Below are 20,971 nucleotides of genomic sequence, written 5' to 3'. Positions count from 1 at the left end.
ATTGTAAATACTATTATATTCTCTGTGAAATGTAGATTAACACCAGATACTCAATAAAAGAAAGTCAAAAATTAATTTGTCCTTTTGTCACCCCTGAAGAACCAGGTCAATAAACACGAGTAGTGGAAAAAGAAAGTCATTTAATAACTTAAAGTTGACACACACACGGAATTTCAATGCAATTAAACAACACAAAAAACAACAACACCAAACAGCAAGCAGCCAACTCCTTTCTCCTCTGGATCCAACGAACCAAACTAGAAGCTACCATCTGCGCTGGTCCGCAAGTATAAGTGAGCTCAACCGAGCAAGTATCAGGTTTCACAGAGAATAATGATTAGATTAGAAAACTTTATTAATCCCCACCAAACATTCATACAGACAACAATAGACACAGTAAACACATGACACATGGCATGGCCATTTATACAAGATTATTGAGTTACTGACATCACAATTCATATATGTGAAATAATATAACAATGTAATTTACCACAGAACTCCCTCATTCATACTCCAAAACCCGAACAAGAAATGGCTTTCAAAAGCAAACTCACCGACATAATCCAGTTTCAGCAATCAATAATACAGTCACCAGTATAAACTGAGTAAAACATAATTGTGCAAACAGTCTGTTAAAACGACACTGCCCTCTGTATGGATTATGTATACAATGCCACATATAAACCATTTAGTCACACATCCTCCAGACATCTTTTAAGACCTATTAAAAATATGCTTTGAATAAAACAATTTGCTCAGTTGGGTTTCCACAAAACATTTAATAGCCTTGTTAAAAAAAATTACCTCTACACCCTGGAGGTAGCAATAACTAAAACTCGTTTTTTGAGGGGATTTCATTTCCAACATATTAGTCTTAAAAACAACGAAAAGAGACATTTCCACAGCATTCAGTATTTACTTTACTTCAGTCAAAGCAGAAAACATCAAATTAAATTACACACTGCACTGAAAATGATGAGATACTATATTGACTGTTGGTCATCATGAGATCAAAAGTATTCAAACTTAAAAATACTGCAAAGGTCTAAGATATAAGTTTCTCTGCAGTTTATCCTGATACAGTATGATGTCGCAAATGCTCGTTTGGGCTTAATATACAATTAGAATAAAAGTAAGTGATTGTGAACATGTGAACAGAAAAATGATACACAACTTTCCACTCATTGTATGTACAAACATACCGCTCACTTACGCTCCACAATTTGCTTACAATTTATATATATGTAGGCACATCATTTGCAATAATTTTTTGTGGCTTTATTTCACAATGAATGAAAACCAGTAACCACTGTCTTTGCAATGATTTATTGATAGACTGAAACATGTTTAAAGCTACTAAAAGGAATTTTAATTTTGGCGACCCTGTTGACAAAAGTGGTAGTGTTTCCCTTTACAAAACCTCTCTTTAAAATGCAGCGGGGGTCAATAAGTCTTCACCAGTCAGTCTTGGTTCTGGTCTCTCCTCATACTGGCTTTCCTCCAGCGGGCCCAGCACCACGGCCGAGGTCTCCAGCAGCTTGGCGTCCGTTTTGGTTCCCAGCGAAACCGTTGGAGCAGCGAGGCAAAGCGGTGCTGCTGGCAGGAGGCGGAGACGCTCTTGTCTTCCTCCCATCAGAGCTTCAGACTGCAGCTGGTGTCAGAAAAGCCGGATTTGGGTCTGTCCATGGCGGGCTGGTTGCTGCCGGAGGAGTTTCTGGTGAATCAACATCATTTCATCTGATTTTGCACAAAATCCAACATGGTGGCACCGATTTAAGATTGAGAATAACAATATAGAAATAGCCACTCTTCTCGCTAATGGTCTTGTTTAAGCATAGAAGGTCATATAGAGGCAACAGTATTAACAGTTACATAACCAGTTCAAAGTTCCTCACGGTAACTTTATTAAGGCTATTATTAGCATCTGAGAGGCCCTCACTCTATTTCTATGGTATAGTTCACATGTTCTTTTTATTCTACTTTGTGGTAAATTACACAAACACCTTCATCCATGAGATTAGCTCATGTCCACTTTTTCCAGTTGAAGCTGGTTTGACCCACGATTAAGGCAGTGAATCAGGAAGAGCTAATGATGCATCCTGAAATCCTGTCAGATGTTTATCCCAAACTGAATGGCGACCACTTATGGACCACAGCGCTTCCATCCATCAAGTTGCCACACTGAGGGCGGTGCCACCTCCTAACTGTCATGTTCAGCACTGCTCTTCCCCTAAAGACGATGCAATGTCACTCAGGTCCAGAGAGTCAGCAGGTATATGAGATTTCCTGCAGCCTTTGGGGGTCTGGCTGGGATAAACCTCCACAGATTTGGAGATGGAGTGCAGGGAGCATTCCCGGAAATATCCGAAAGCCTCCCGTGCGTGGTCCTCGCGGATGCTTTGTTCGAAGGTCTTGCGTTTGTGCCGGAACTCGATGACGGTCTTTGTGTAGGAGTTGAGCGTGGTGACAGATGCGCCCATGCAGCAGGTGAAGGACGCCCAGGCCATGCTGGTAGAAAATCAGAAATTCACTTTGTAATTCAGCATGTGATGAAAAATGCTGAGCACCGTGTAGAGACACAATTCAAATTGCATTTGGGCATTTTTATTCCCTCAATATTTTTTTTAGCGGAGATTTGTGTGAATCACTACAAAGTCCTCCCGCTCCCCTCAAGCATGCCGGCCCACATGGGAGATCAGAAAAATCATCGTCTCATGTACTTTTCGTGCGGGTTGGGTAATGCCCATAAAAGGTCCAGAATTGTTTAGCCTCTAAAGGAAATTTTCAGCATCCTGTGCATATTGTAAAGGAGTGAAATATCATCCCCTTATGCAATTCCAATCACGCCTGTATTGGGGCTTTGGACACCAAAGCCTAATCCTGCCATAACATGAGAGCTTTGGACTGTTTTCATTAGAGACAGTGATGCTGGGGTGAGAGCGGAGCTACAACCCACTATTTGGGGCTGCTGCAGGCAGAGTGGAATCCCTCAGCTGGTCCCCTAATGGGTGAGTTGACATAACTTTGTTTATATAGCAGTGCTTCCTATGATATTGGTAAACTGCTGTGTGACTGTGGAGTCATACCAGAAGGACCAGCCGTAGTCCCAGTTGTAGGGCCTCCAATCAGGTGGGCCGAGGCTGACGGTGACCTGGAAGACCTGTGTGTACATCACATGAGCCACCATGCCAAGAAGACCTGAAGTAATGCAGACAATATGTAGATGATTAGATGGTTGCATGGCTTGTGGTTAAAAATACAAAACATACACAAAGAACTCTTCAGCAATAGGATGATTGGTTTCCACAAGTACAGACTTGGTGTGAAGCTTTTTCATGCACGCAAAGATATGCATGTATGTAAACAAAATAAGGACTTAAATCCCCAGAATTATCATGCCCTGTTTACCGCAAGATGGGATATGATAAGTTGTGCATATCTTGTATCAAGTTGTGTGAACTGGAATCACAAACACTTGCGACAAAGTGCTTAGAATTTTTTTTTTAAACAATCAAAGCCCCTCAGTTAATAACAAATAAAATGCGACAACCTGAGAGCACAGTGAAGACAGCGGCGAAGGCGTTGAGCTTGAGTCCATCAATGACGTTGCTGGAGTGGACCAGGTCTAAACACATGAGGCTGAAGCCCACCACCAGCAGAACAATGTACAGCATCTCAGAAACCAGCGACAGCCACAGCATCCCTGCGAAATGGGCCCATTTGATTATGATAACGTCAAATATTCACATTACACATCATATAAATACGGCATATTTACAGTATGTTACAAAAAGTCCATAGTCACTCTAAGTACAGAGGGTAGTTGACAAGGGTTTTCAGCGTACTGCTGTTTGATTGTACGGAATTGCAAATTATTCATTAAAATAAAAAGACACTGATATGTTGGAAGACTTACATCTAATCCAACATTTCAGTGGTTCCTCTGGCAGCAAATAGGGGCCCTCAAATCTACTCCAAATCGTATTCAGCTTTCCAATGAATCAAGCCAACAGCTAATCACATCTCTATTGCAGTCTTCCTCTTGTCTTTGATCCAATTGAATCGTTTTACAGAGAGACACAAAATGAGTATTTCTCACATATTTGTGGCTCTGTGGTTTCATATTAAACAGCCAATGCCACAAATGAAAGTTAGGTGCTTATTGAATTTGGGAACTGGGAAGTCAGAGAAGCATACCTAAGTATTTACCGTACGAGGTAACAATCACCCTCCACAGCTCAGTGTCTCAGTGGATATTATACATCGTACCTGGATCAATCGGTATAATTGTTTAGAAAATGTGTATCTTTACAGTTGAAGGAGCAATGTATGACATTCAGAGCATTAATATAGCAGCAAACAACGGTAAGCTATGTCAAGATATCGTGGAGTAGCATGTATCTGAGCAGAGGATGAAGTCGCTCTCCCTCTGTGTGAGTGCACCCTCTGCACTGCAGCGTAAAGCACCCGCCCCTCGGTTCCCTCTCAGGGAAACACTGTGAGCTCTGTCAGCACTGTTGCTGTTTGCACATTTAAAGTTTGTGTTGTTGGCGCTGTTGGCGACAGTTTAGGCATCGCCATGTTGAGAGCCGTCCAGAGACAATTGAAATGCTCCCATTCTTGTATCGTGTACTGCTTCCAGCCATTCCACATGTTTGCACATTGGATCAGTGAGAAAAGCCCAGATAATACAACAAACCTTTCTAACCTTAGTCAAGCAGCATTTAAACACTCCACTAAACAGATAGTAGCTGTTTCATAAGCGTCCACGTCTGATCATCGTTGGACCTCCTGATGATGAGCAGTGGACACTCACCTTTCTCTGAGGGCGGGGCCAAGTCGATGAAGCTCCTGCACATCTCACCTGCAGCAGAAAGACAACGTGACTTAGCACAGCACGGCACGGGTGCAATCTTTAGCCAAGACTTTATGCTGAATTCACTTTGTGGCAGTTCAGAAATAAGTGGGCAATTTGTTTGTGGAAGAGTTCAAAGGACATGTGAGTTGTTGAAAAGGTCAGAGAAGAGCGGTTTGGGATTAAACTAAACTGAATAAATAAATGCTCTTAGTACTGAGCTGATACAATGTGTTTACATCCCGATGTCTGTCAAGGTGTGTTTGGCTGGATCGGCTTAGATAGAATTTGACCTCCTGCCTGATGCCCACACAGCAACAGCAGATTCAGAGTTCGTGAGTTCCAAAATGAATAAACACAATGTCAAATAAGAGGCATATGTCAAAATGAAGCTTTTTTTTGGCTTCCGATTCAGTGTCACCAGCTGGTGTGTTGGCAATACCGGCTGACATCTGGTTCCTGTTCTATTGAATTACAGGCACTTTGCATATAATTACAATGGTAGAATAGAGATATCATTCTAGCAAGAAAGAAAAGATGCACATTAATTACACCTGTGCCCGTCAAACCGTAAACACACGTGGAGACGGAAGAAGAGCCCGTTTCAGTTTAAAAGAATAACCCTTAACACGACACATTCCTGCAGATCTGATGTTTTCCTTCTGTCGTCTGTTGAGCAGAGCATGCCGCTGGATTTGTTGGAAGTTGAACCCTTTAATCAGGTAGAAGGAGGGTGGCAACATCTGTTTTGAGGAAAAACTCATCAAGCCCCCTGTTACATAATCCTTAACTCAAGCTGTCTCAGCCCCCTCCTCCTCCTCCATGCACTGACACTTGATGAGATGGACATGTGCTAGGAATTCCTTCTGGAGTAATCTCAATGAGTGGTTCATTTCTAGTCTTAAGCATCATAAACATATTAATTAGTGGCACATTATCACAGTTATAAGCTGAGTGGTGTTTTACAGAGTTTGAAGAGGGATGCTGGGACAATTCCTAATCGAGTTGCAGTGAACTAGAGGACTGATCTGCCCTGATCCCACCTTTGACTTGAACCTTCACCCTTTCTGACGCACGTTACCTTTGCAACTCATTTCCCCCTTTGAGCCCTTTGTTATTAAATTACCAACTTACTTTTTCTATGAAAGACATCATTCACAGTGATCTCTTCCATTTGGCTTAAGCTGTGAAGCAATCACATTGTGTCCCTATAGTGCTGCCCACCCACCCACTTAAGGCCCCCAGAGTACAAAACTAAATCTGTGTGAGACTTTGAAGCTCCCATGTGCAGCTTGTTGCTCTGCATTCCATGCCAGATAAAAACAGATCGTACTCGATCCCTTCAATTTGATCAGGAGACTGATTATCCGATTATCACGAAATTGTCACGAAAGGGAACAATTTAAAGAAAGCGACTAATCACCATTTGAAGGGAGCGCTCCATTATGACAAATGAAGGAGCTAAAAGGACTGAAATGTTTTTCGAAGGTCGACATTTGTTTCTGTGGGATGGTGTTTCAAACTGGGAACGATGAGTCACTGGTTATGTAGGCTGAGACAATGGCCTCATGTCTGGTTAAGTCAACTGTGATGGCCATGACACTGGTGATCTATTCTGCTACAATGAAAACAAAAGATAGTGAAAAGTGAACTTTAAAAAAAAAATGATAGCCCAAATTGATTTTTGAAATAGATTTTCAAATCAATTGTATCAATAAAATTATAGGCATATTAAAATAATTTGAATCAGCGATAAAATAAAATACAGTTTTTCTACATCAAAGCTTTTTTTCCCCTCAAAAACAATTTCATGGACGGTGGAGTAGACACTTTATTATTTATTTAAATCGGCTTTTAACCTGTGATACTAGGTCAGTATGTTTTTATTTAGTTTCTCACTTGTCATCTCTCTTGTTTATATTGTTGTTGCTTCTATTGTGTGTCTTTACCATATAAAGTGCCTTGTAAAGCGCTATACAAATGAAATGCATTATTATTATTAATACTACTAATAATATCCCTGCAATAACAGTTAAAAATCTCATCAAATGAGATTAAAATGAACTGTCTCCCGAAGAGGCATAAAGCAAAGCTATTCAGTGGCCACACACACACAGACACACACACACACACGCACACACACACACACGCCTTCTCCTCTTACTTTCATCGTGGATGTTTTCCTCACATGAGAACCAGATGCCGGTGTGGAACTGCCGGAACAGGAAGCGGTCGTCCCCGGTCTCCCAGCTGTACACCACTTTGTTGGGGTCGGTCTCGTTCACCCCGTAGTCAATGCACTGGTGTGTCCGCAGCTTGCTGCACTTTGGCTTGGGGACTCTCTGGGTGCCCACGCACCAGTACGTCGTTATGAACGCGGTTATCGAGAAGAAGAGGGCGAAGAAGTTCAAGCTGACCGACCAAAGGGTCCTGCACCTGCGAGTGGTCTTCATTGTCCGCGAGAAGGATGCAGCAGCGGCGCGCGCAGGACCAAAAAGTTCATGCGCGCGAGCTAAGCGGAGAAGATGCGCGAGCGCCGGTTAGTTTCCAAACGCACCTGCCGAGGTAACGGTCCCACTGGGCGCTCCGCAGGAACCACACATCTCACTGACGCCGAGGAGACCGACAGCATCTCCTCACTGAGCTCAGCCCGGTGTCAGAGTGTCACATCTCCAGACTTTGATGTTCTCTTCTACGCGCGATGCCCCCCCCCCCCCCCCCCCCCCCCCCCCCCCCCCCCCCCCCCCCCCCCCCCCCCCCCCCCCCCCCCCCCCCCCCCCCCCCCCCCCCCATTAGAGACCAGCCTATAGGATGCCACCTTGTCCAAGGAGTTGACGCTCGCTTGCATCAAGTATGGGATTTTCTGATGATGCAGATGCACTCTATTTTCTCTCTCCCCCCTCCTGCTCCCTCACAACGTATCAACCGGTTCTACAACACCAGCAGACAGATTTCACTGGACATTTCAGAATGATACAACTGCACGAGGATTAAGGGCTACTCCAGCAATAGTGGTACATTTAGAGAACATATTATTATTATACATTTAGAGAACATATTATTATTATCTTTTACCCTGAAGAATCACAATCACTGAAGAATCACAATCACAATCATGTATTGGCCAAGTACGATGCACATATAAGGAATTTGACACGGTTAAAGGTGCATAACAAAAAACATAGACATAGAACAAAACAGTACAACAATAATAATAATACAAATAAATAATAAATAATAAAAAAAGATAAACAATGCAATAATAGATAACTATGGTTAACAACAAGCATATAACAGTACTTTATAACAAGTATATATTATTAAATAAAAGTGGCAAGTGTAGAATAGAAAAGATGTGCAGGGGTGTTTGAAGTTGTTCTGGGGATGTGAGAGTCAGAGTCAGTCAGTGGGGTCCTGGTCTTTGTTGATGAACCCAACCGCAGCTGGGAAGAAACTGTTCTTGTGGTCTTGGTCTCTTAACCACCCTTAAGAACAATGCACGATAACCCTGATGATCGGCAGTGTTATAAAAAACAAAACAATTTAGGGAGCTTCCGCCAGAGGCAAAGAAGATATAATAACGCCGAGAAGTTGTCTATACTGCATGTGAGAAGAACACACAACCCAATGTGTAAAATAGAGCAATGGAGAGGATGGTGAGCTTCTGCTGCTGCTGACCAGAATGATGGTGGTTTGTTGAGCTCCACTCACACTTTGAGAGAAGATCTGCAAGACTGAACGCTTTCTAATCCCAACTGTGCTGGAGTGACAACACAAATGTTGGCATTTCAAAGAGGTTTCCCATGAGTACAGCGGTGAGAGAATGAGCTAAAAAAAAGACCAGTCGTTTGAGCCTCCGTGCCAACAGTGTTTACAACCCCAGAGTAAATGAGGCCAGATAGGCCCGATAACTCCGTTACCTCCCTCCGCCTTCGTGGTCCGCCCCCCGGAGGCTAAGCCGCACTTCAACGTGACTCTGAAAATGGACAAATCCGGCCACCAAAAAACCCCAAATACGGCTGAACAAGCTGCTGGTGATACTGTCGGTATTGCCACCTTGGAGTAATCGTGAACATCAAGGTTATCAAGGGGTACGTTTACTGCTGCGTTCAGACAGGATTAACTCTCCCACTTCAAATGCCCCTTGCTCTTTATCCTGCAGGCTTATCGGCATACAAATAAGGAATGCAAGTCCATGAACTGCTTTGGTGATGTTTGAAAAGGTTCCAGGAGAAGAGTCACTGTAATGCTGCCAGGTTGGTCATCACGTCCCACTCTGTGTGAGGGATCCCGTCCGTCTACACAGCTCGCAGCTCTCGAGTGCCCCGTGTCCTGACATCACCCGGCGGCTCTGGCCAACAGTTACCAAAGGTCTTACTGAATATCAGCAGCACATTGGAAGTGTCAGAACAGGAAGCACTGCGTTTAACTTCCACGAGGCTGGTGATCATGTGTGACAATAACAAAAAGTGAATCCCTGCTCTCAAGTTAACACATTTCAAGTCCTTCGCATCGGACTTCCTGATCATTTAATTGTTTTGCTTCAGGCTCTCTGGCACAACTATTGGATTGAGCTGGGATGGATTTAGACTAAACCCTTCCCCTCTGACCAAGAATCTGGGGTTCTTTTTTGATACATACTTCATTTTATTTTTCCGCTCTAAATTGCGAGGTGGCGAAATAAGCAACTTAGGTCGATGTGGTAAACCTGTTAGCACGACAGCGACCGCGCTTCCGCCGCTAAGTGACCGAAACAATATGTTATTGAGAGTTTAAAGTGAGACAATGTAACATAACTAACACAATCTTCCACTAAGCATAGATTTAAAAACAATTAAACACACTCTCGCTCAACTCAGTACACTCAGGGCTTTGTTGCTGCAGCCTTATTTGGGCTGTTGGCACATAGTGGCTAATATTAGCTAATGTCAGCAAACTTCAGATAGACATTGGTGTGCAACTCACATTAGGGACGCAATTCTGCTGACTGGACGATCTTCTCTAATTATGCTAATGTTGCATTTACCATCATCCGCATATGTTTGATCCTAACTTAGATAATCTATACTGTCTTTAAGCATGAGGATGCAGTAGCTATCGGGTTCTAGAGCTCAGCTTATTGCTCCACACATTGTCCTCATGAATGTTGTCAGTACATAATCAGCGTAGCTGTCACATTGTGACCACAGCAGCTGCTGTTTAGAAAAGGTTGCAGATCTTGTTTTGAAGTGACAATCCTTAACATTTCAGTCCTGGTGGATTTAGAATATTTAATTTGAGTGAACACAACGGAGTCGTGCTCAGAGTTTAGCAGTCTGGAGTCTCATGTCCGAAAATACTTACTAACATGCCATTTTGTTCCCTTTCTTTTTGTGCAAATGATGGGCCATTAGTGGGCCATAGGCTGTTCCATTCTGTTTAAAAAGTTACTACTCATGACTTTTCTCTCAATTAAATTGAATGAAATCTGCTAAATAAAGATGACTATTACTACTATTATTAAAATGCATGTTTCTTTGCAGTGTTATTTCATATTAGCCCATACATCTGTGGCTGTGAGCGTTCTGAGAATTAAAAGATTTGTACATGTACTCATACACAATATAGATATACATTCAGATTCCAGTTTTAGCTCATGTAATCTAAAGAGCAAAGGAACAGAACTACATTATTTATTGTAGACCTCGCCAGACTACAGCATTGTGTATTATATAATAAACATGCTATGACATATTCCATATAGAAATCTTATATAAGTTATCTGGGACAGAAACCGGAATGGATTTCTCTGGCTGGTGGACTAGAACTGATCCGTTAGGATTTGATAGGAGATAATAAGACAACACATTTCCTTACAGCTTTGCCTAAGCCTGGGAATCACATGGACATAAGCATCATGAATGATCACTGTTGAAGTGAGAGAAATGTTCATGTTCTTTTGTTCCTCTGAACGCCATCTTACATGCACGCCTATGCAAGGTTCAGGATGGACACGAGTATCGACACACAGATTAAAATGAAGACATGATTGCTTTCCCTTTATGGGATCATTTCATATCCATGTGTGGTATCACATCATCTCGCCCATCTGTGAGATGATGTGAAAAATGCAGACCCAAAAGGAGCTTTTGGCATCGTGCAGTAGTATCCATGCCAAAAGAGATTAAGAGGCGTTGAATTGCGTCTTTTTTTTACTTGGCCTTGAATACCTTCGGAGCATATGTGGCTTCAGAGTTCAACATTATAAGGCCTAAGCTCCGGATAGACACAGACTTCACTTGTATTTCAGTGGCAACTTCAGCATAAAGCTGCTAAGAGTAGAATTTGCCTCTAAAACAGATAGCCCCCAAGGATTAGGCTTCATAATCTGCCGTTCACTGATCCTCGAAATCACACTGTCTGGCTGCTCTGAAATCAGCTTAGCGACAGTAGATGCTGTGTGAGAGCTTTTGATTGGGATTGCGTGCCATGCAGGCATTATGTACAGTAGCAACAAACAAAACAATAAAAAGACAATTGTTGAGGGAGAGTGTCACTTCTGCAGTGCCGTGCCACCTAATGTTGTAGCAACATGCATTTAAAGGCCTGTCCTTCTGCTGCACGTCAGCGAACTGATGCCTGGTGTATGAACTGAGCATCTCTGGGACTTCCATGTGAAAATCCCCTCGACTTCCATGTTTGTAACCCGGGGAATGCTTTGTGAATGGGACGTGCATGCTGGTGCTGAAACAGACGACGCAGACAGAAGGGGTTTCCTGCCGACAGGGCTTTATATGGATAGCAGGAGGAATCCAGACAGGGTGGAAATCAGACAGCGGCTCACATTTACAGACTTACAGTTTAGTGAAGTTTGATTACAAAGACACTTAGGCAATCATCCAGATGTTGATGAGAGAGTGCCTTAAAGTTAAAAATAAATCTCAATGTTCATCATTGAAGACAGAGTCAGTTGAGTTGATGTTATTTGACTTCAAATCCTCCGAACATTAATCACTACTCGGAGGGAATTTTCTTGGAAAACACAGGTATAATCCATGTAGGATTTTAAATCTATATGTCAAATAAACTGTGATTAAAAAGCCATCGGCGTGAAGACCGATGAGCCCTGTGAACATTTCCTCAGCATTAGAAGGTAGCATCATAATTTATTAATGAGAATATCCGACGCATCTTTAACTATAGACAAAGCAAACACATACAAGCATCCTATTTAACAGCACCTTTCACCAGTTTTGACATATTTGTAAGACATACAAACAAAAATAAAACAAAAGAAATTATTATTACCCTAATCGTTCTGTATGTCAGAGGTAATATAAAAGAGAAAGAGGGTTTAATATTGCTTACATGAGGACCGTCTTGAGAACTGGAGCATTTCTCATAAATAACAAGTTAATGAGTAGAAATGTTACTTCTTTTTCATATTAGGAATGTGCTATTTGCCCCCCTTTCATTATTCATATCGTTCATTTTGTTTCATGGATATGTCACACATGGCTCCAGAAAGGACACAATCAAGCAAGCACATACAGTGGCCTCTCTGGGGCTGGTTCCTTTACAAAAACAGGAGAACTAAATGTTGATGTATCCCGATGTCATAACGTGAACGTCTGATCACTTTGTGGTGGAATAGAGACGTCTACGTAGAGCTGGAAACTGCCAGTTTCTTCAAGTGGTCCATGAAGACCTGCAGGCTGACGTCATCAGTGAGGATCGGGGCGCCCGTCTCCTACAGATGCACAGGAAACAAAATGGGGCATAAACAGAGGCCGAGTGATTTATGCACTTTGTGGACAGATCTTTTGATCACATAACTCTGATCCCATGATGACTTCAGTAGAGCAAAACTAGTTTATCACTAAGATTGGCTTATGCAGGGCCTTGTTCTCTTGGTAATCTCATTATTGGACTGCTGTAGATGTATTCAGTGTTTATAAACAGCAGGGTATAGTTCTTAACTGGGAAAAAAAAAGAGATTAATTAAACTTCAGCTGTCAATCTCCTACACTTAAATTCAGAGGTGAGAAAGCCATTTTCTGTCAGTTGGACTTCTGTTTATGTTTTAAGCACGGCTCGTTTCCCCCGGGGGTGAAGACAATCCTGCGGTTTTAAAGCCTTGATTTGGAGGCAAGAAATAAATGAGAAATTTCTGAAACTTATATAATTTGTTGTTTTATACTGATGTTATGAAAGCGCTGTAGGAGGTTATAAATAACTTCAGCCCACTGAAGCTGCATGAGGAAGACAAATGAGTGAAAATCCACTGGCATCTGCCGAAACTGTAGTTGACTTCTAATGCTGCATTCACACCAAATTCGCAACGCTTTACTCGCGTGAATTTACTCTCCCGACTATTTGTGGTTTATTCGGTCATTCACGCCTTAGAGGTGGGCGTGGCTTATCTCCGTGGCTTTACTCCGTGAAAACCGTTATCATTTCCGCCATCCACTATTTCTGCTTTATACTCGTTGAGGAAATTCCACAAACGTCAGAACATCAAACGCCCTCGTGTTTGGGTTCATAACATCACCGAGGGCTCACACAGCTCGTGAATTTCACCGACTGTCTGGATAACTGCCGCTTGCAGCGCTACTAGAGCAGCAGCAGCCAGTTAGACTCACCAACGGCACGACGTCAGTGATGACGGGCGGAGCATCTCAACTCAGCATCGGACAAATTTTTGTAATGACGCAAATTCTTGGCTTCGCTCCATTTGTGCCACCCAGCAAAAATTTGCATCATTCGCGTCTGTGAATTGACTTTGCATGGGATTTACTCGTGTGAAGTATTCACAACGCTTTTGGTGAGAACGCAGCATATAAGCAATCTTTTTTCAAGTATTAAATTGTAGCTTATAATACATTACCTGTCCCCAGGCGTAGAGGTTGTTATGGGTCTGTGATGGGTTGACCTTAGAGAGCAGGAAACGAGCCTGCGAGCCTCCGTGCTCTGTGTCGACGTAGCGCGGCATGGGGAAGCGCGTCTGCAGGATCTCCTGGGCATCATCCAGTGGAGCCAGCAACAGCTGTTTGAAATTCTCATACTCTGCCATTTCCTGGTAGCCGGCCTTACGCCACTGGGCTATGGTCTGGAAATAAAGAGGACAACGACAGCATTAAGAAACGTCTTCTGCATCAGCTAATGTGTCGTTATCTAATAATAATAATAATAATAATAATAATAATAATAATAATCAAATGTTGTCCTGCTGGAGATTGAAATGAATAAAACCATCTCACCTCTCCATGGTAAATAACCAGCTGGAAGAAACTGTCCATGAGCAGGATTCGATCTGGCAGGATACTGCTGCTGTCCAGGAGGACGGGCTGTGAAGAAATACATGTCCAGAACACAGTTTGAACAACTCAAGCGCCACATAAATCAGCACCAACACATTTCTTACAAAGACATTCTGAAGTTTCTAGGAAAGTCCTGATGCTCCTCTATGCCGATAATGATAATAATGGTGTAGAGGGTGTGAGGCTGACCTCTGGTGGTCCATGGAAGGAGTATGAGTAGAGGATTGGCTGGATCATGATCAGCGACTGGGTCAGGTCCTGCCTGACAAAGTGGTGCCTGTAATAGGACGACTCATCGGGGCTGTTGTTGAAAACCTGCAGGAAGGGCGACCGCCGCAGGTGGAACATGAACTGCAGGTGGAGGAGAGGAAAGTTAGTTTTTTCAAATTTTCCAATGGCAGTCAATACAAATTAGACAGTGTTAAAATGTATGTCATATTTTAAATCAGATCCATAATAATGATTGGGAAAAATTCAATTTAGTAATCATTATTATAGATTCAAATTCAGGCATTTCCACTCGGGGACAGGCTCACCTGTGGGTAGAGGGACAGAGACTCTGACAGTTTGAAGGATGTAGGATCATCTTTGTTGAACTGGCCAAACTTTTGACACTGAAACCGAGGTGAGACAAAACACTGTTCAAACATTGAGGGCACACACACACACAGACATTACATAATCTGGCACATCATACGTACGCAATGACGAAATGAATTCATATCACACAATCCAAACAATGCCAACTATGCATTGTTCTCATCACAAAGTGCAGGTAGGGAGGAGTGTGAGCGTCACTCACCAGGCGGATGAGCTGCCTGTCAAGCCAACGCAGGACATCTGGTCCCTCCTCTGACTCCGCCCTGAAGACTCCCAGGCGAGCCATGAGCACGGCGGCCGCTTCCTGGTCGAACGAAGACTCGATGTGCTGAATTTGGGACTGTGCATCTGCCCAGCTTAGGTGGGGAAAGAAAGAAAGAAAAGAAAGAGAGGGGAGGAAGGACAGCAGGAGAAGTGCGGGTGAACACAGGTTTTTGTTCGGCTTCATTATATCACTATCTGTGCTGCAAAATAACAGAGACAGTTATCAATAATAAAAGAATTGTGTTCCAGGTTGACATGGAGTGAAGTTCACGTTAATGGTGTCTTACTTCCTTGCGATGGTAGAGACCCGTATCCTCCTCTGCATGTTGGAGTGCTGGTACTGGGTTACAAACTGGATCGCCCCACGGCCACCTTGGGGGATTGGTGCGTTGTGCTACACACAAACACACAACAGTAGAGACAGTCAGACTACTATTGTCAATCACTTCTCTCTTTGAATGAGCCCAACAAATGGCCTTCTATCAAAAGGAAAACACAAAAAGAAGCCATTGTTTAAAGATGTTCACAAAACAAAGCCTTAATCCCGTCACAATTATTTACCATGCGATATGATTAGCAAGTGTACTTTAATCCGCCTACAGTAATCCCATTTTTTCCCATCCTTTTTTTTTTTTTTTACCTGATTCACCACTTCAAAATAAATGCCCAAAGTGGTGGAGGGGTTGAGACCGCACACTTTCCACTGGCTCGTGCCACCGATACCCATCTCCTACACAAGACAGAGAACATATTGTGATGGAGGCCAGTAAACAGCAGATCTCAGATTACAATTCAATTGTGGGAAGAAAGGAATCTGACTCCTGGGCAGAGACTCACATTCTCTGAAACACAAGAGCCCTTAGAGTTGAGTGAAACACATGGTCCAATGGTCCCGCAAACCTTCACTTCCCTTGATGTCTATAGAGACAGAAAGACACACAACATAAGTATGCAAGTACAGATCGAATTTGTGCTCTTAAAAGAAGAATCACAAAAAGCAAAAACACAGTAAAACAATGATATTCATTATGACTCGGATAACTTCTTCACCTTCACTTCCAGGACACCACCGAAGGCCATGCGGAAATCTCCATTGTAGTCTTTGCTGAAGACTCTCTGGAAGGTCTGCTTGAACAGGGAGGTGTTGAAGGAGTCTCCCATAACAATGTGCCCCCTGATAATAAATAACAAATAGTTTAGAAATTTGATTTCAAACTTTTCTTATGCAGTAAAAAAAAACATCAAAAAAACAAACTCACATCCCTAACAGTTAGACTTATAAATCCCTCAAGCAATTAAACATAAAGTGCTGACGTACCCGGTAATATTAGATAAGCACTTCATCTCCAGCAGTCCCGTCTGGTCCAGGGCACAGGCGTAGATATCAATACAGTGGCCATTTACTGATGAGCGGTTGGCCATGGCTTCATAGTACTGTGTGATACAAGCAGACACAAGACATGCAATGACAACTTAATGTCAGTGAACATACCCCAAGTACGTTGTGTACTACATTACATGCGTTTGACTTCATTGAGTATTTGGGGAAAAAAGTATGTTATAACAAAAAGGACAATTTCACTCGTACAAGTACTGTTGCAAATGCTAAGACTTGCAGAGGGTTCATGCACTTGGCTCACCTTGGTGGCTTTCTTCAAATGGCGAGCGTTGTCTTTCTGGATGTCATGCCAGGAACGGATGGGGGTTTTCAGCTCGTCTCCCACCACCATGCCTGGGCCTTGGGTGGGAGGCCCTCCGATGAACAGCATCACACGAGCCCCTGTGTTAGGGAATGTACCCTGAGGATAAAGGGAGGAGGAATTAAGAGTTTGTTCTTTACATTCAATATGCTTTTAGGGAATTCATTTCAGCAAAGGGCAGACCTCACAGCCAACACTAACAACAGGTCCATAGTCTAGGAGTCAGGGATCAAAGAAACAGACCTTTGGAAGTATGCCTCATAGTGACAGAGCCACTGAAATCAGCTTTTAAGTTCCACGTAAACAGTGATTCATTTATACAGGAACAAAGTGTACTCGTTCATAGGGAGCAATTGATTAAATAAACCAACAAATACTGGATTCTAACAACTTTGTGCAGTTTGGGTTTTTATGTAAAAAGACATAAATAAAGTCTAACGCCTCTTGACAAATCCGGAGTCACTGAAATCTAAACTCATATCTGCTGAAGGGGAGTATAGCGGGGGAAGTATCTGTTGCATCAGTTATATAACCACTCAGATTAGCTGTAGGAGAAGAGAGGATAATGATGGTGGAGCGAAAAGACCGAAAGCAAACAAGGAACGAGCCTTTGAACTGACAAAGCTCACGTACTGTTTATGCAGAAGTTAATCATCAGGCAATCAGGCAGTCTGTGCCTTGCTGAACAGTTAATGTGGAACAATCATCTTGAAGAGGCTGACGTTCAGGTTACTGTTAAAAGTCTCATTAAAAGGACTGCTAATTAATTTTTATCCAGAAAATAATTTTGGGTTTGGATTTAAATTGTGTTAAACCACCGCATGTAATAAAATAATAAAAAAAGTAATTATCTATCCATCTATACTCATAGTCCGGTATTATTTGTATCCACTTTGTGTACAATTATATCTGTGCTTCTAAATGTGTGTCTACTATACCTCCAGCAGGCCGACAGCAACAGTCAGTGCCACACCGGTTGAGCGGAGCGGCCGTTTGCCCTGAGGGACAGGCCACGGGTCTCTCTGAAGCTCACCGAGCAAGTCAGTCAAATTCATATCGACTCTGTGCACGGGCTGAAGGAACCTGTATTTGAATACAAACAAACCTTAGACCAGAAGATCCGGGGGTGTATTTTCTTAACTTTTGTAAACAGCTACCATTAACTGGCTAAAACCAGAAGTGTTAAGAAATTTCCCCCTGCGGATGAATAAAGTATATCTAATCTAATCTAATCTAATGCTCCACCTCACCTGCAAGTAGCTGCCGGATCCTGAGGTGCCGGAGGGCGACCTTGTTGTACTGATGCTGCTGGCTTTATTAAACCCAGCATCTCCTGAAACACACAAAAAAAAAAGAAAAAAAATGTATTACAGTTGGCTTTTCACACATGAATCTCCTACATTTGTCTCATATCTCAGTTTCCTCATTGATTTGCCCCAACCAACCTGGATTTGTTTGGAGGAGAGGTCTTTGGTGCCCCTGAACACGTAGCTCTTGGCGATCCCCTCACAGCTGAGCTCATGAACCTGAACCATGCGTCCGAATGTGATGAGGCCTACCAGGGCGTTGGGTGGCAGCAGACTGAGTGACATCTGAAGGGACTCCTTCAGGGCCTGGAGGTCCTCTTCTTCCAAACATGTGTCCACAACGTAAAGGAAGATCAGAGGGGCTGTGGGTCCACGCTGTAAATAGGTGAGAGAAAAAAGGTTAGACTGAAAACACAAGCTTTGTTTCCACATACCCACCCTCTCATATTACTTTTGAAAAACATATGCAGTATTCATGAAGCCACACTTCTTAGCCACAATAGTAGTGAAACAGACTACATTGATTATCTGACCTACAACTAGTACACAATAGAGTACATACAATCTCCTTGCATAGGGCTGAGGTCAGAGTGCAGACATGTATGTAGTATTTACCTGTACTATGTACTCAATGGTAGAAAACTGTGGCATGAGTTCCGCTGGCTGGTTCACATCAGATATGCCTGCATACGAGGGAGGGAACTGCAAAGACACAGAACCAGATTAACACATTTAACAAAGGAATTCAGAAAATCAAAAGTATCTGTCTTTGCGATGAATGTCAGTACTTACTGGGTTTCTTTGAAAGCAGAAGTTGCACGCCCATATTTTTGCTCTAAAGTCAACTTGACTGTGAAGGAGTGAGCAAAACAATTGGGGTTAGGGATTTGACAGGAAAGAAAGCGCGACCAATAGTGGACCACACAAGCAATGTTGCCCTAAAAACATATTTGGCAGTAGTAATTTGCAAAGACGGTTAAGCACAATTCCCACGTATATAATAAGGCTAAAAAATACCACACGTCAAAATAAAGGTTAAGTACTCAAATCCTTGTTTTTAATAACTTGCAATGAAAACAAACAATAACAAGTTGACATCTATAACAAGGGGTTTCCTATTTAACTCACCATAGTGGGTTGAGCACTGCCTTACAGTTGGCCCGGCTGCACAGAACTGGTTCGTACTGGACCGGTGGAAGGTCAGGCCTCTCCTTGAGTGGTGTGAAGAGACAGGAGACTGGGACCACTAGCCTGGTGGCTTCCAGGCGGCTGGAGGGCCAGAGGTTCCAGCTGAATCTCACCCCATCTCTGTCCTCGTTCTGTTGGATGAACTCTTGGTAGGACGTCATCACTGAGCTTCAGCAGAAAAATAACCCAATAGATCACAGTGAGGTTTGAGAGTCCAATAGCCTAAACAAGTTTCTGCTCTCCACTGGCTGCAGTGAGCTGCTCTTTATACAGGTGCTCCTTTCACTGTCATATGACGCAGATATTCAAAAGCATGACGCACAAACGTGTTTTATGAAAACCTGACCAGCATGTTTTCCAACAGTAGAAAGGAATCCCAGTAATATTTTTAGACTACACCTTTGTTGGAACCGTCAGTGATACGTCACACTTTTGGCAAAGTGTCACATAAGATCCTGTTATAGCAACTGTAAACTCTCCCCTTTTCTCACCACTATCTGAGGAACTCTAAATTCCCAGAGCAATATAACAGCATTTCAGCAGGTTTACAAGGTGCATTTGAAAAGATAACACAAAAACTAAGTCGTCAGCTGGGCACAAAACTTCCAAGCATACAATATGTTCTGTAGGCCAGACATCTGAGTACTAGGGAAGACACCAAATAATGACTGTCATTAAATATTAACCTACCAATTATATTCCTCAACGAATGAACTGTTGTTGATTTATTCAAGCAACATTACAAACATTCCTTAATTCCAGTTCATCCATTGAGATGTCTTATGTAGGTCTGTCTTGAATATTTGGGGAGTTTAGAAAAAAAACTAAATCAACCTTAAAAATCCCTTTGAGGAGATAAATCGACAGAAAACTGGTTGACTTAATGAACTGTACATTGCCTTATAGCCAATGTTGTTGTGACAGACGGGGAGCTCGGCCTGACCATATGTGATAGTGTGGAGTGCATTATCTTAGAGGTAACGCTGTGCTGTGTTTCAAGGAAACTAATCAAATCATAGAAAGAATCACTATTTGTGTTAGATGTACACAACGGCTAGTTTGAATGAGTAGCACAGGCCACGTATCATTTCTGATGAACCCACCAGCGAAGGTTAGACACGTTATCTGGCGTGAACAGCATTTATAATCCGACATTAACAAACAGCGTTCTCGCTGTCTACTAGTAACGACATTATTTAACAGTAAACGTGAGCGTTAATCATCGTTGCCAAAGAGCGCTAACGTTACGTTGCTGTCACTCAAGCCGAGGCTTGGTTGGGCGAGCTAACGGAATGTAGCTAGCATTAGCCCACTTCCTGTCCCTTTGGAGTGGAAGCGGCCTACTTTCGAGCAAAGTTAAGTCGAGTGCTTACCTTGGATATCAGGTTGGCCTCGAGTTTAGAGCAAAAACAATCGGCTGTGTTCAAAAGAAGTTACAGCATTTGGAAATAAAAGCAGACGGATGTTCAGGACAGTGAGGGGATCGCTCCCTGCCGGCCGGCTCTTGCGCTTGACTAAAATGACGTGTTACTCCGAGTTCAGGCGCCTCCCATTGGCTCTTCCAGCCGTGACGGTAATGGGGGGGGGTGCTATGCGTGCGCAAGGAAAGCGGGTAAGTATGGGAAATGTAGTTTACAGTAACAGTAACTGCAACGCCCGTATCTGCCCTAATGGCTGAGTGAGGGAGTTGTAGAGATTATAATCTGATGATATCAGCGTGATGACGTGTGATTAGACCATTGTGCCTGTTTTATT

General features: G+C 42.8%; 2 protein-coding genes across 2 annotated transcripts; both read right to left on the bottom strand.

The window, feature by feature from the left end:
* Window positions 1-2,216: 2,216 nt before the first annotated feature.
* On the bottom strand, window positions 2,217-7,311 carry gsg1l (gsg1-like). The gene is made up of 5 exons (XM_034539465.1): window positions 7,023-7,311; window positions 4,820-4,867; window positions 3,554-3,706; window positions 3,090-3,201; window positions 2,217-2,511 (listed from the first exon to the last, which is right to left on the bottom strand). The coding sequence occupies exons 1-5, from the start codon at window positions 7,309-7,311 to the stop codon at window positions 2,217-2,219; spliced, it is 897 nt and encodes a 298-aa protein (XP_034395356.1).
* Window positions 7,312-11,609: 4,298 nt separating this feature from the next.
* sec23b (SEC23 homolog B, coat complex II component) lies at window positions 11,610-20,758 on the bottom strand. Its single transcript, XM_034536856.1, has 19 exons — window positions 20,590-20,758; window positions 19,157-19,384; window positions 18,821-18,878; window positions 18,644-18,730; window positions 18,167-18,403; window positions 17,972-18,054; window positions 17,660-17,804; window positions 16,662-16,820; window positions 16,340-16,455; window positions 16,072-16,195; window positions 15,859-15,939; window positions 15,662-15,751; window positions 15,309-15,415; window positions 14,960-15,113; window positions 14,694-14,771; window positions 14,347-14,508; window positions 14,098-14,184; window positions 13,725-13,946; window positions 11,610-12,587 (listed from the first exon to the last, which is right to left on the bottom strand). The coding sequence occupies exons 2-19, from the start codon at window positions 19,375-19,377 to the stop codon at window positions 12,498-12,500; spliced, it is 2,301 nt and encodes a 766-aa protein (XP_034392747.1). The 5' UTR covers window positions 19,378-19,384; window positions 20,590-20,758; the 3' UTR covers window positions 11,610-12,497.
* Window positions 20,759-20,971: the final 213 nt, after the last annotated feature.

Source organism: Cyclopterus lumpus, chromosome 1 (genome assembly GCF_009769545.1).
Source record: "Cyclopterus lumpus isolate fCycLum1 chromosome 1, fCycLum1.pri, whole genome shotgun sequence".
Taxonomy (NCBI): domain Eukaryota; kingdom Metazoa; phylum Chordata; class Actinopteri; order Perciformes; family Cyclopteridae; genus Cyclopterus; species Cyclopterus lumpus.
Note: the sequence above shows the minus strand (reverse complement) of the source record. Positions and strands in the feature narration are given on the sequence as shown.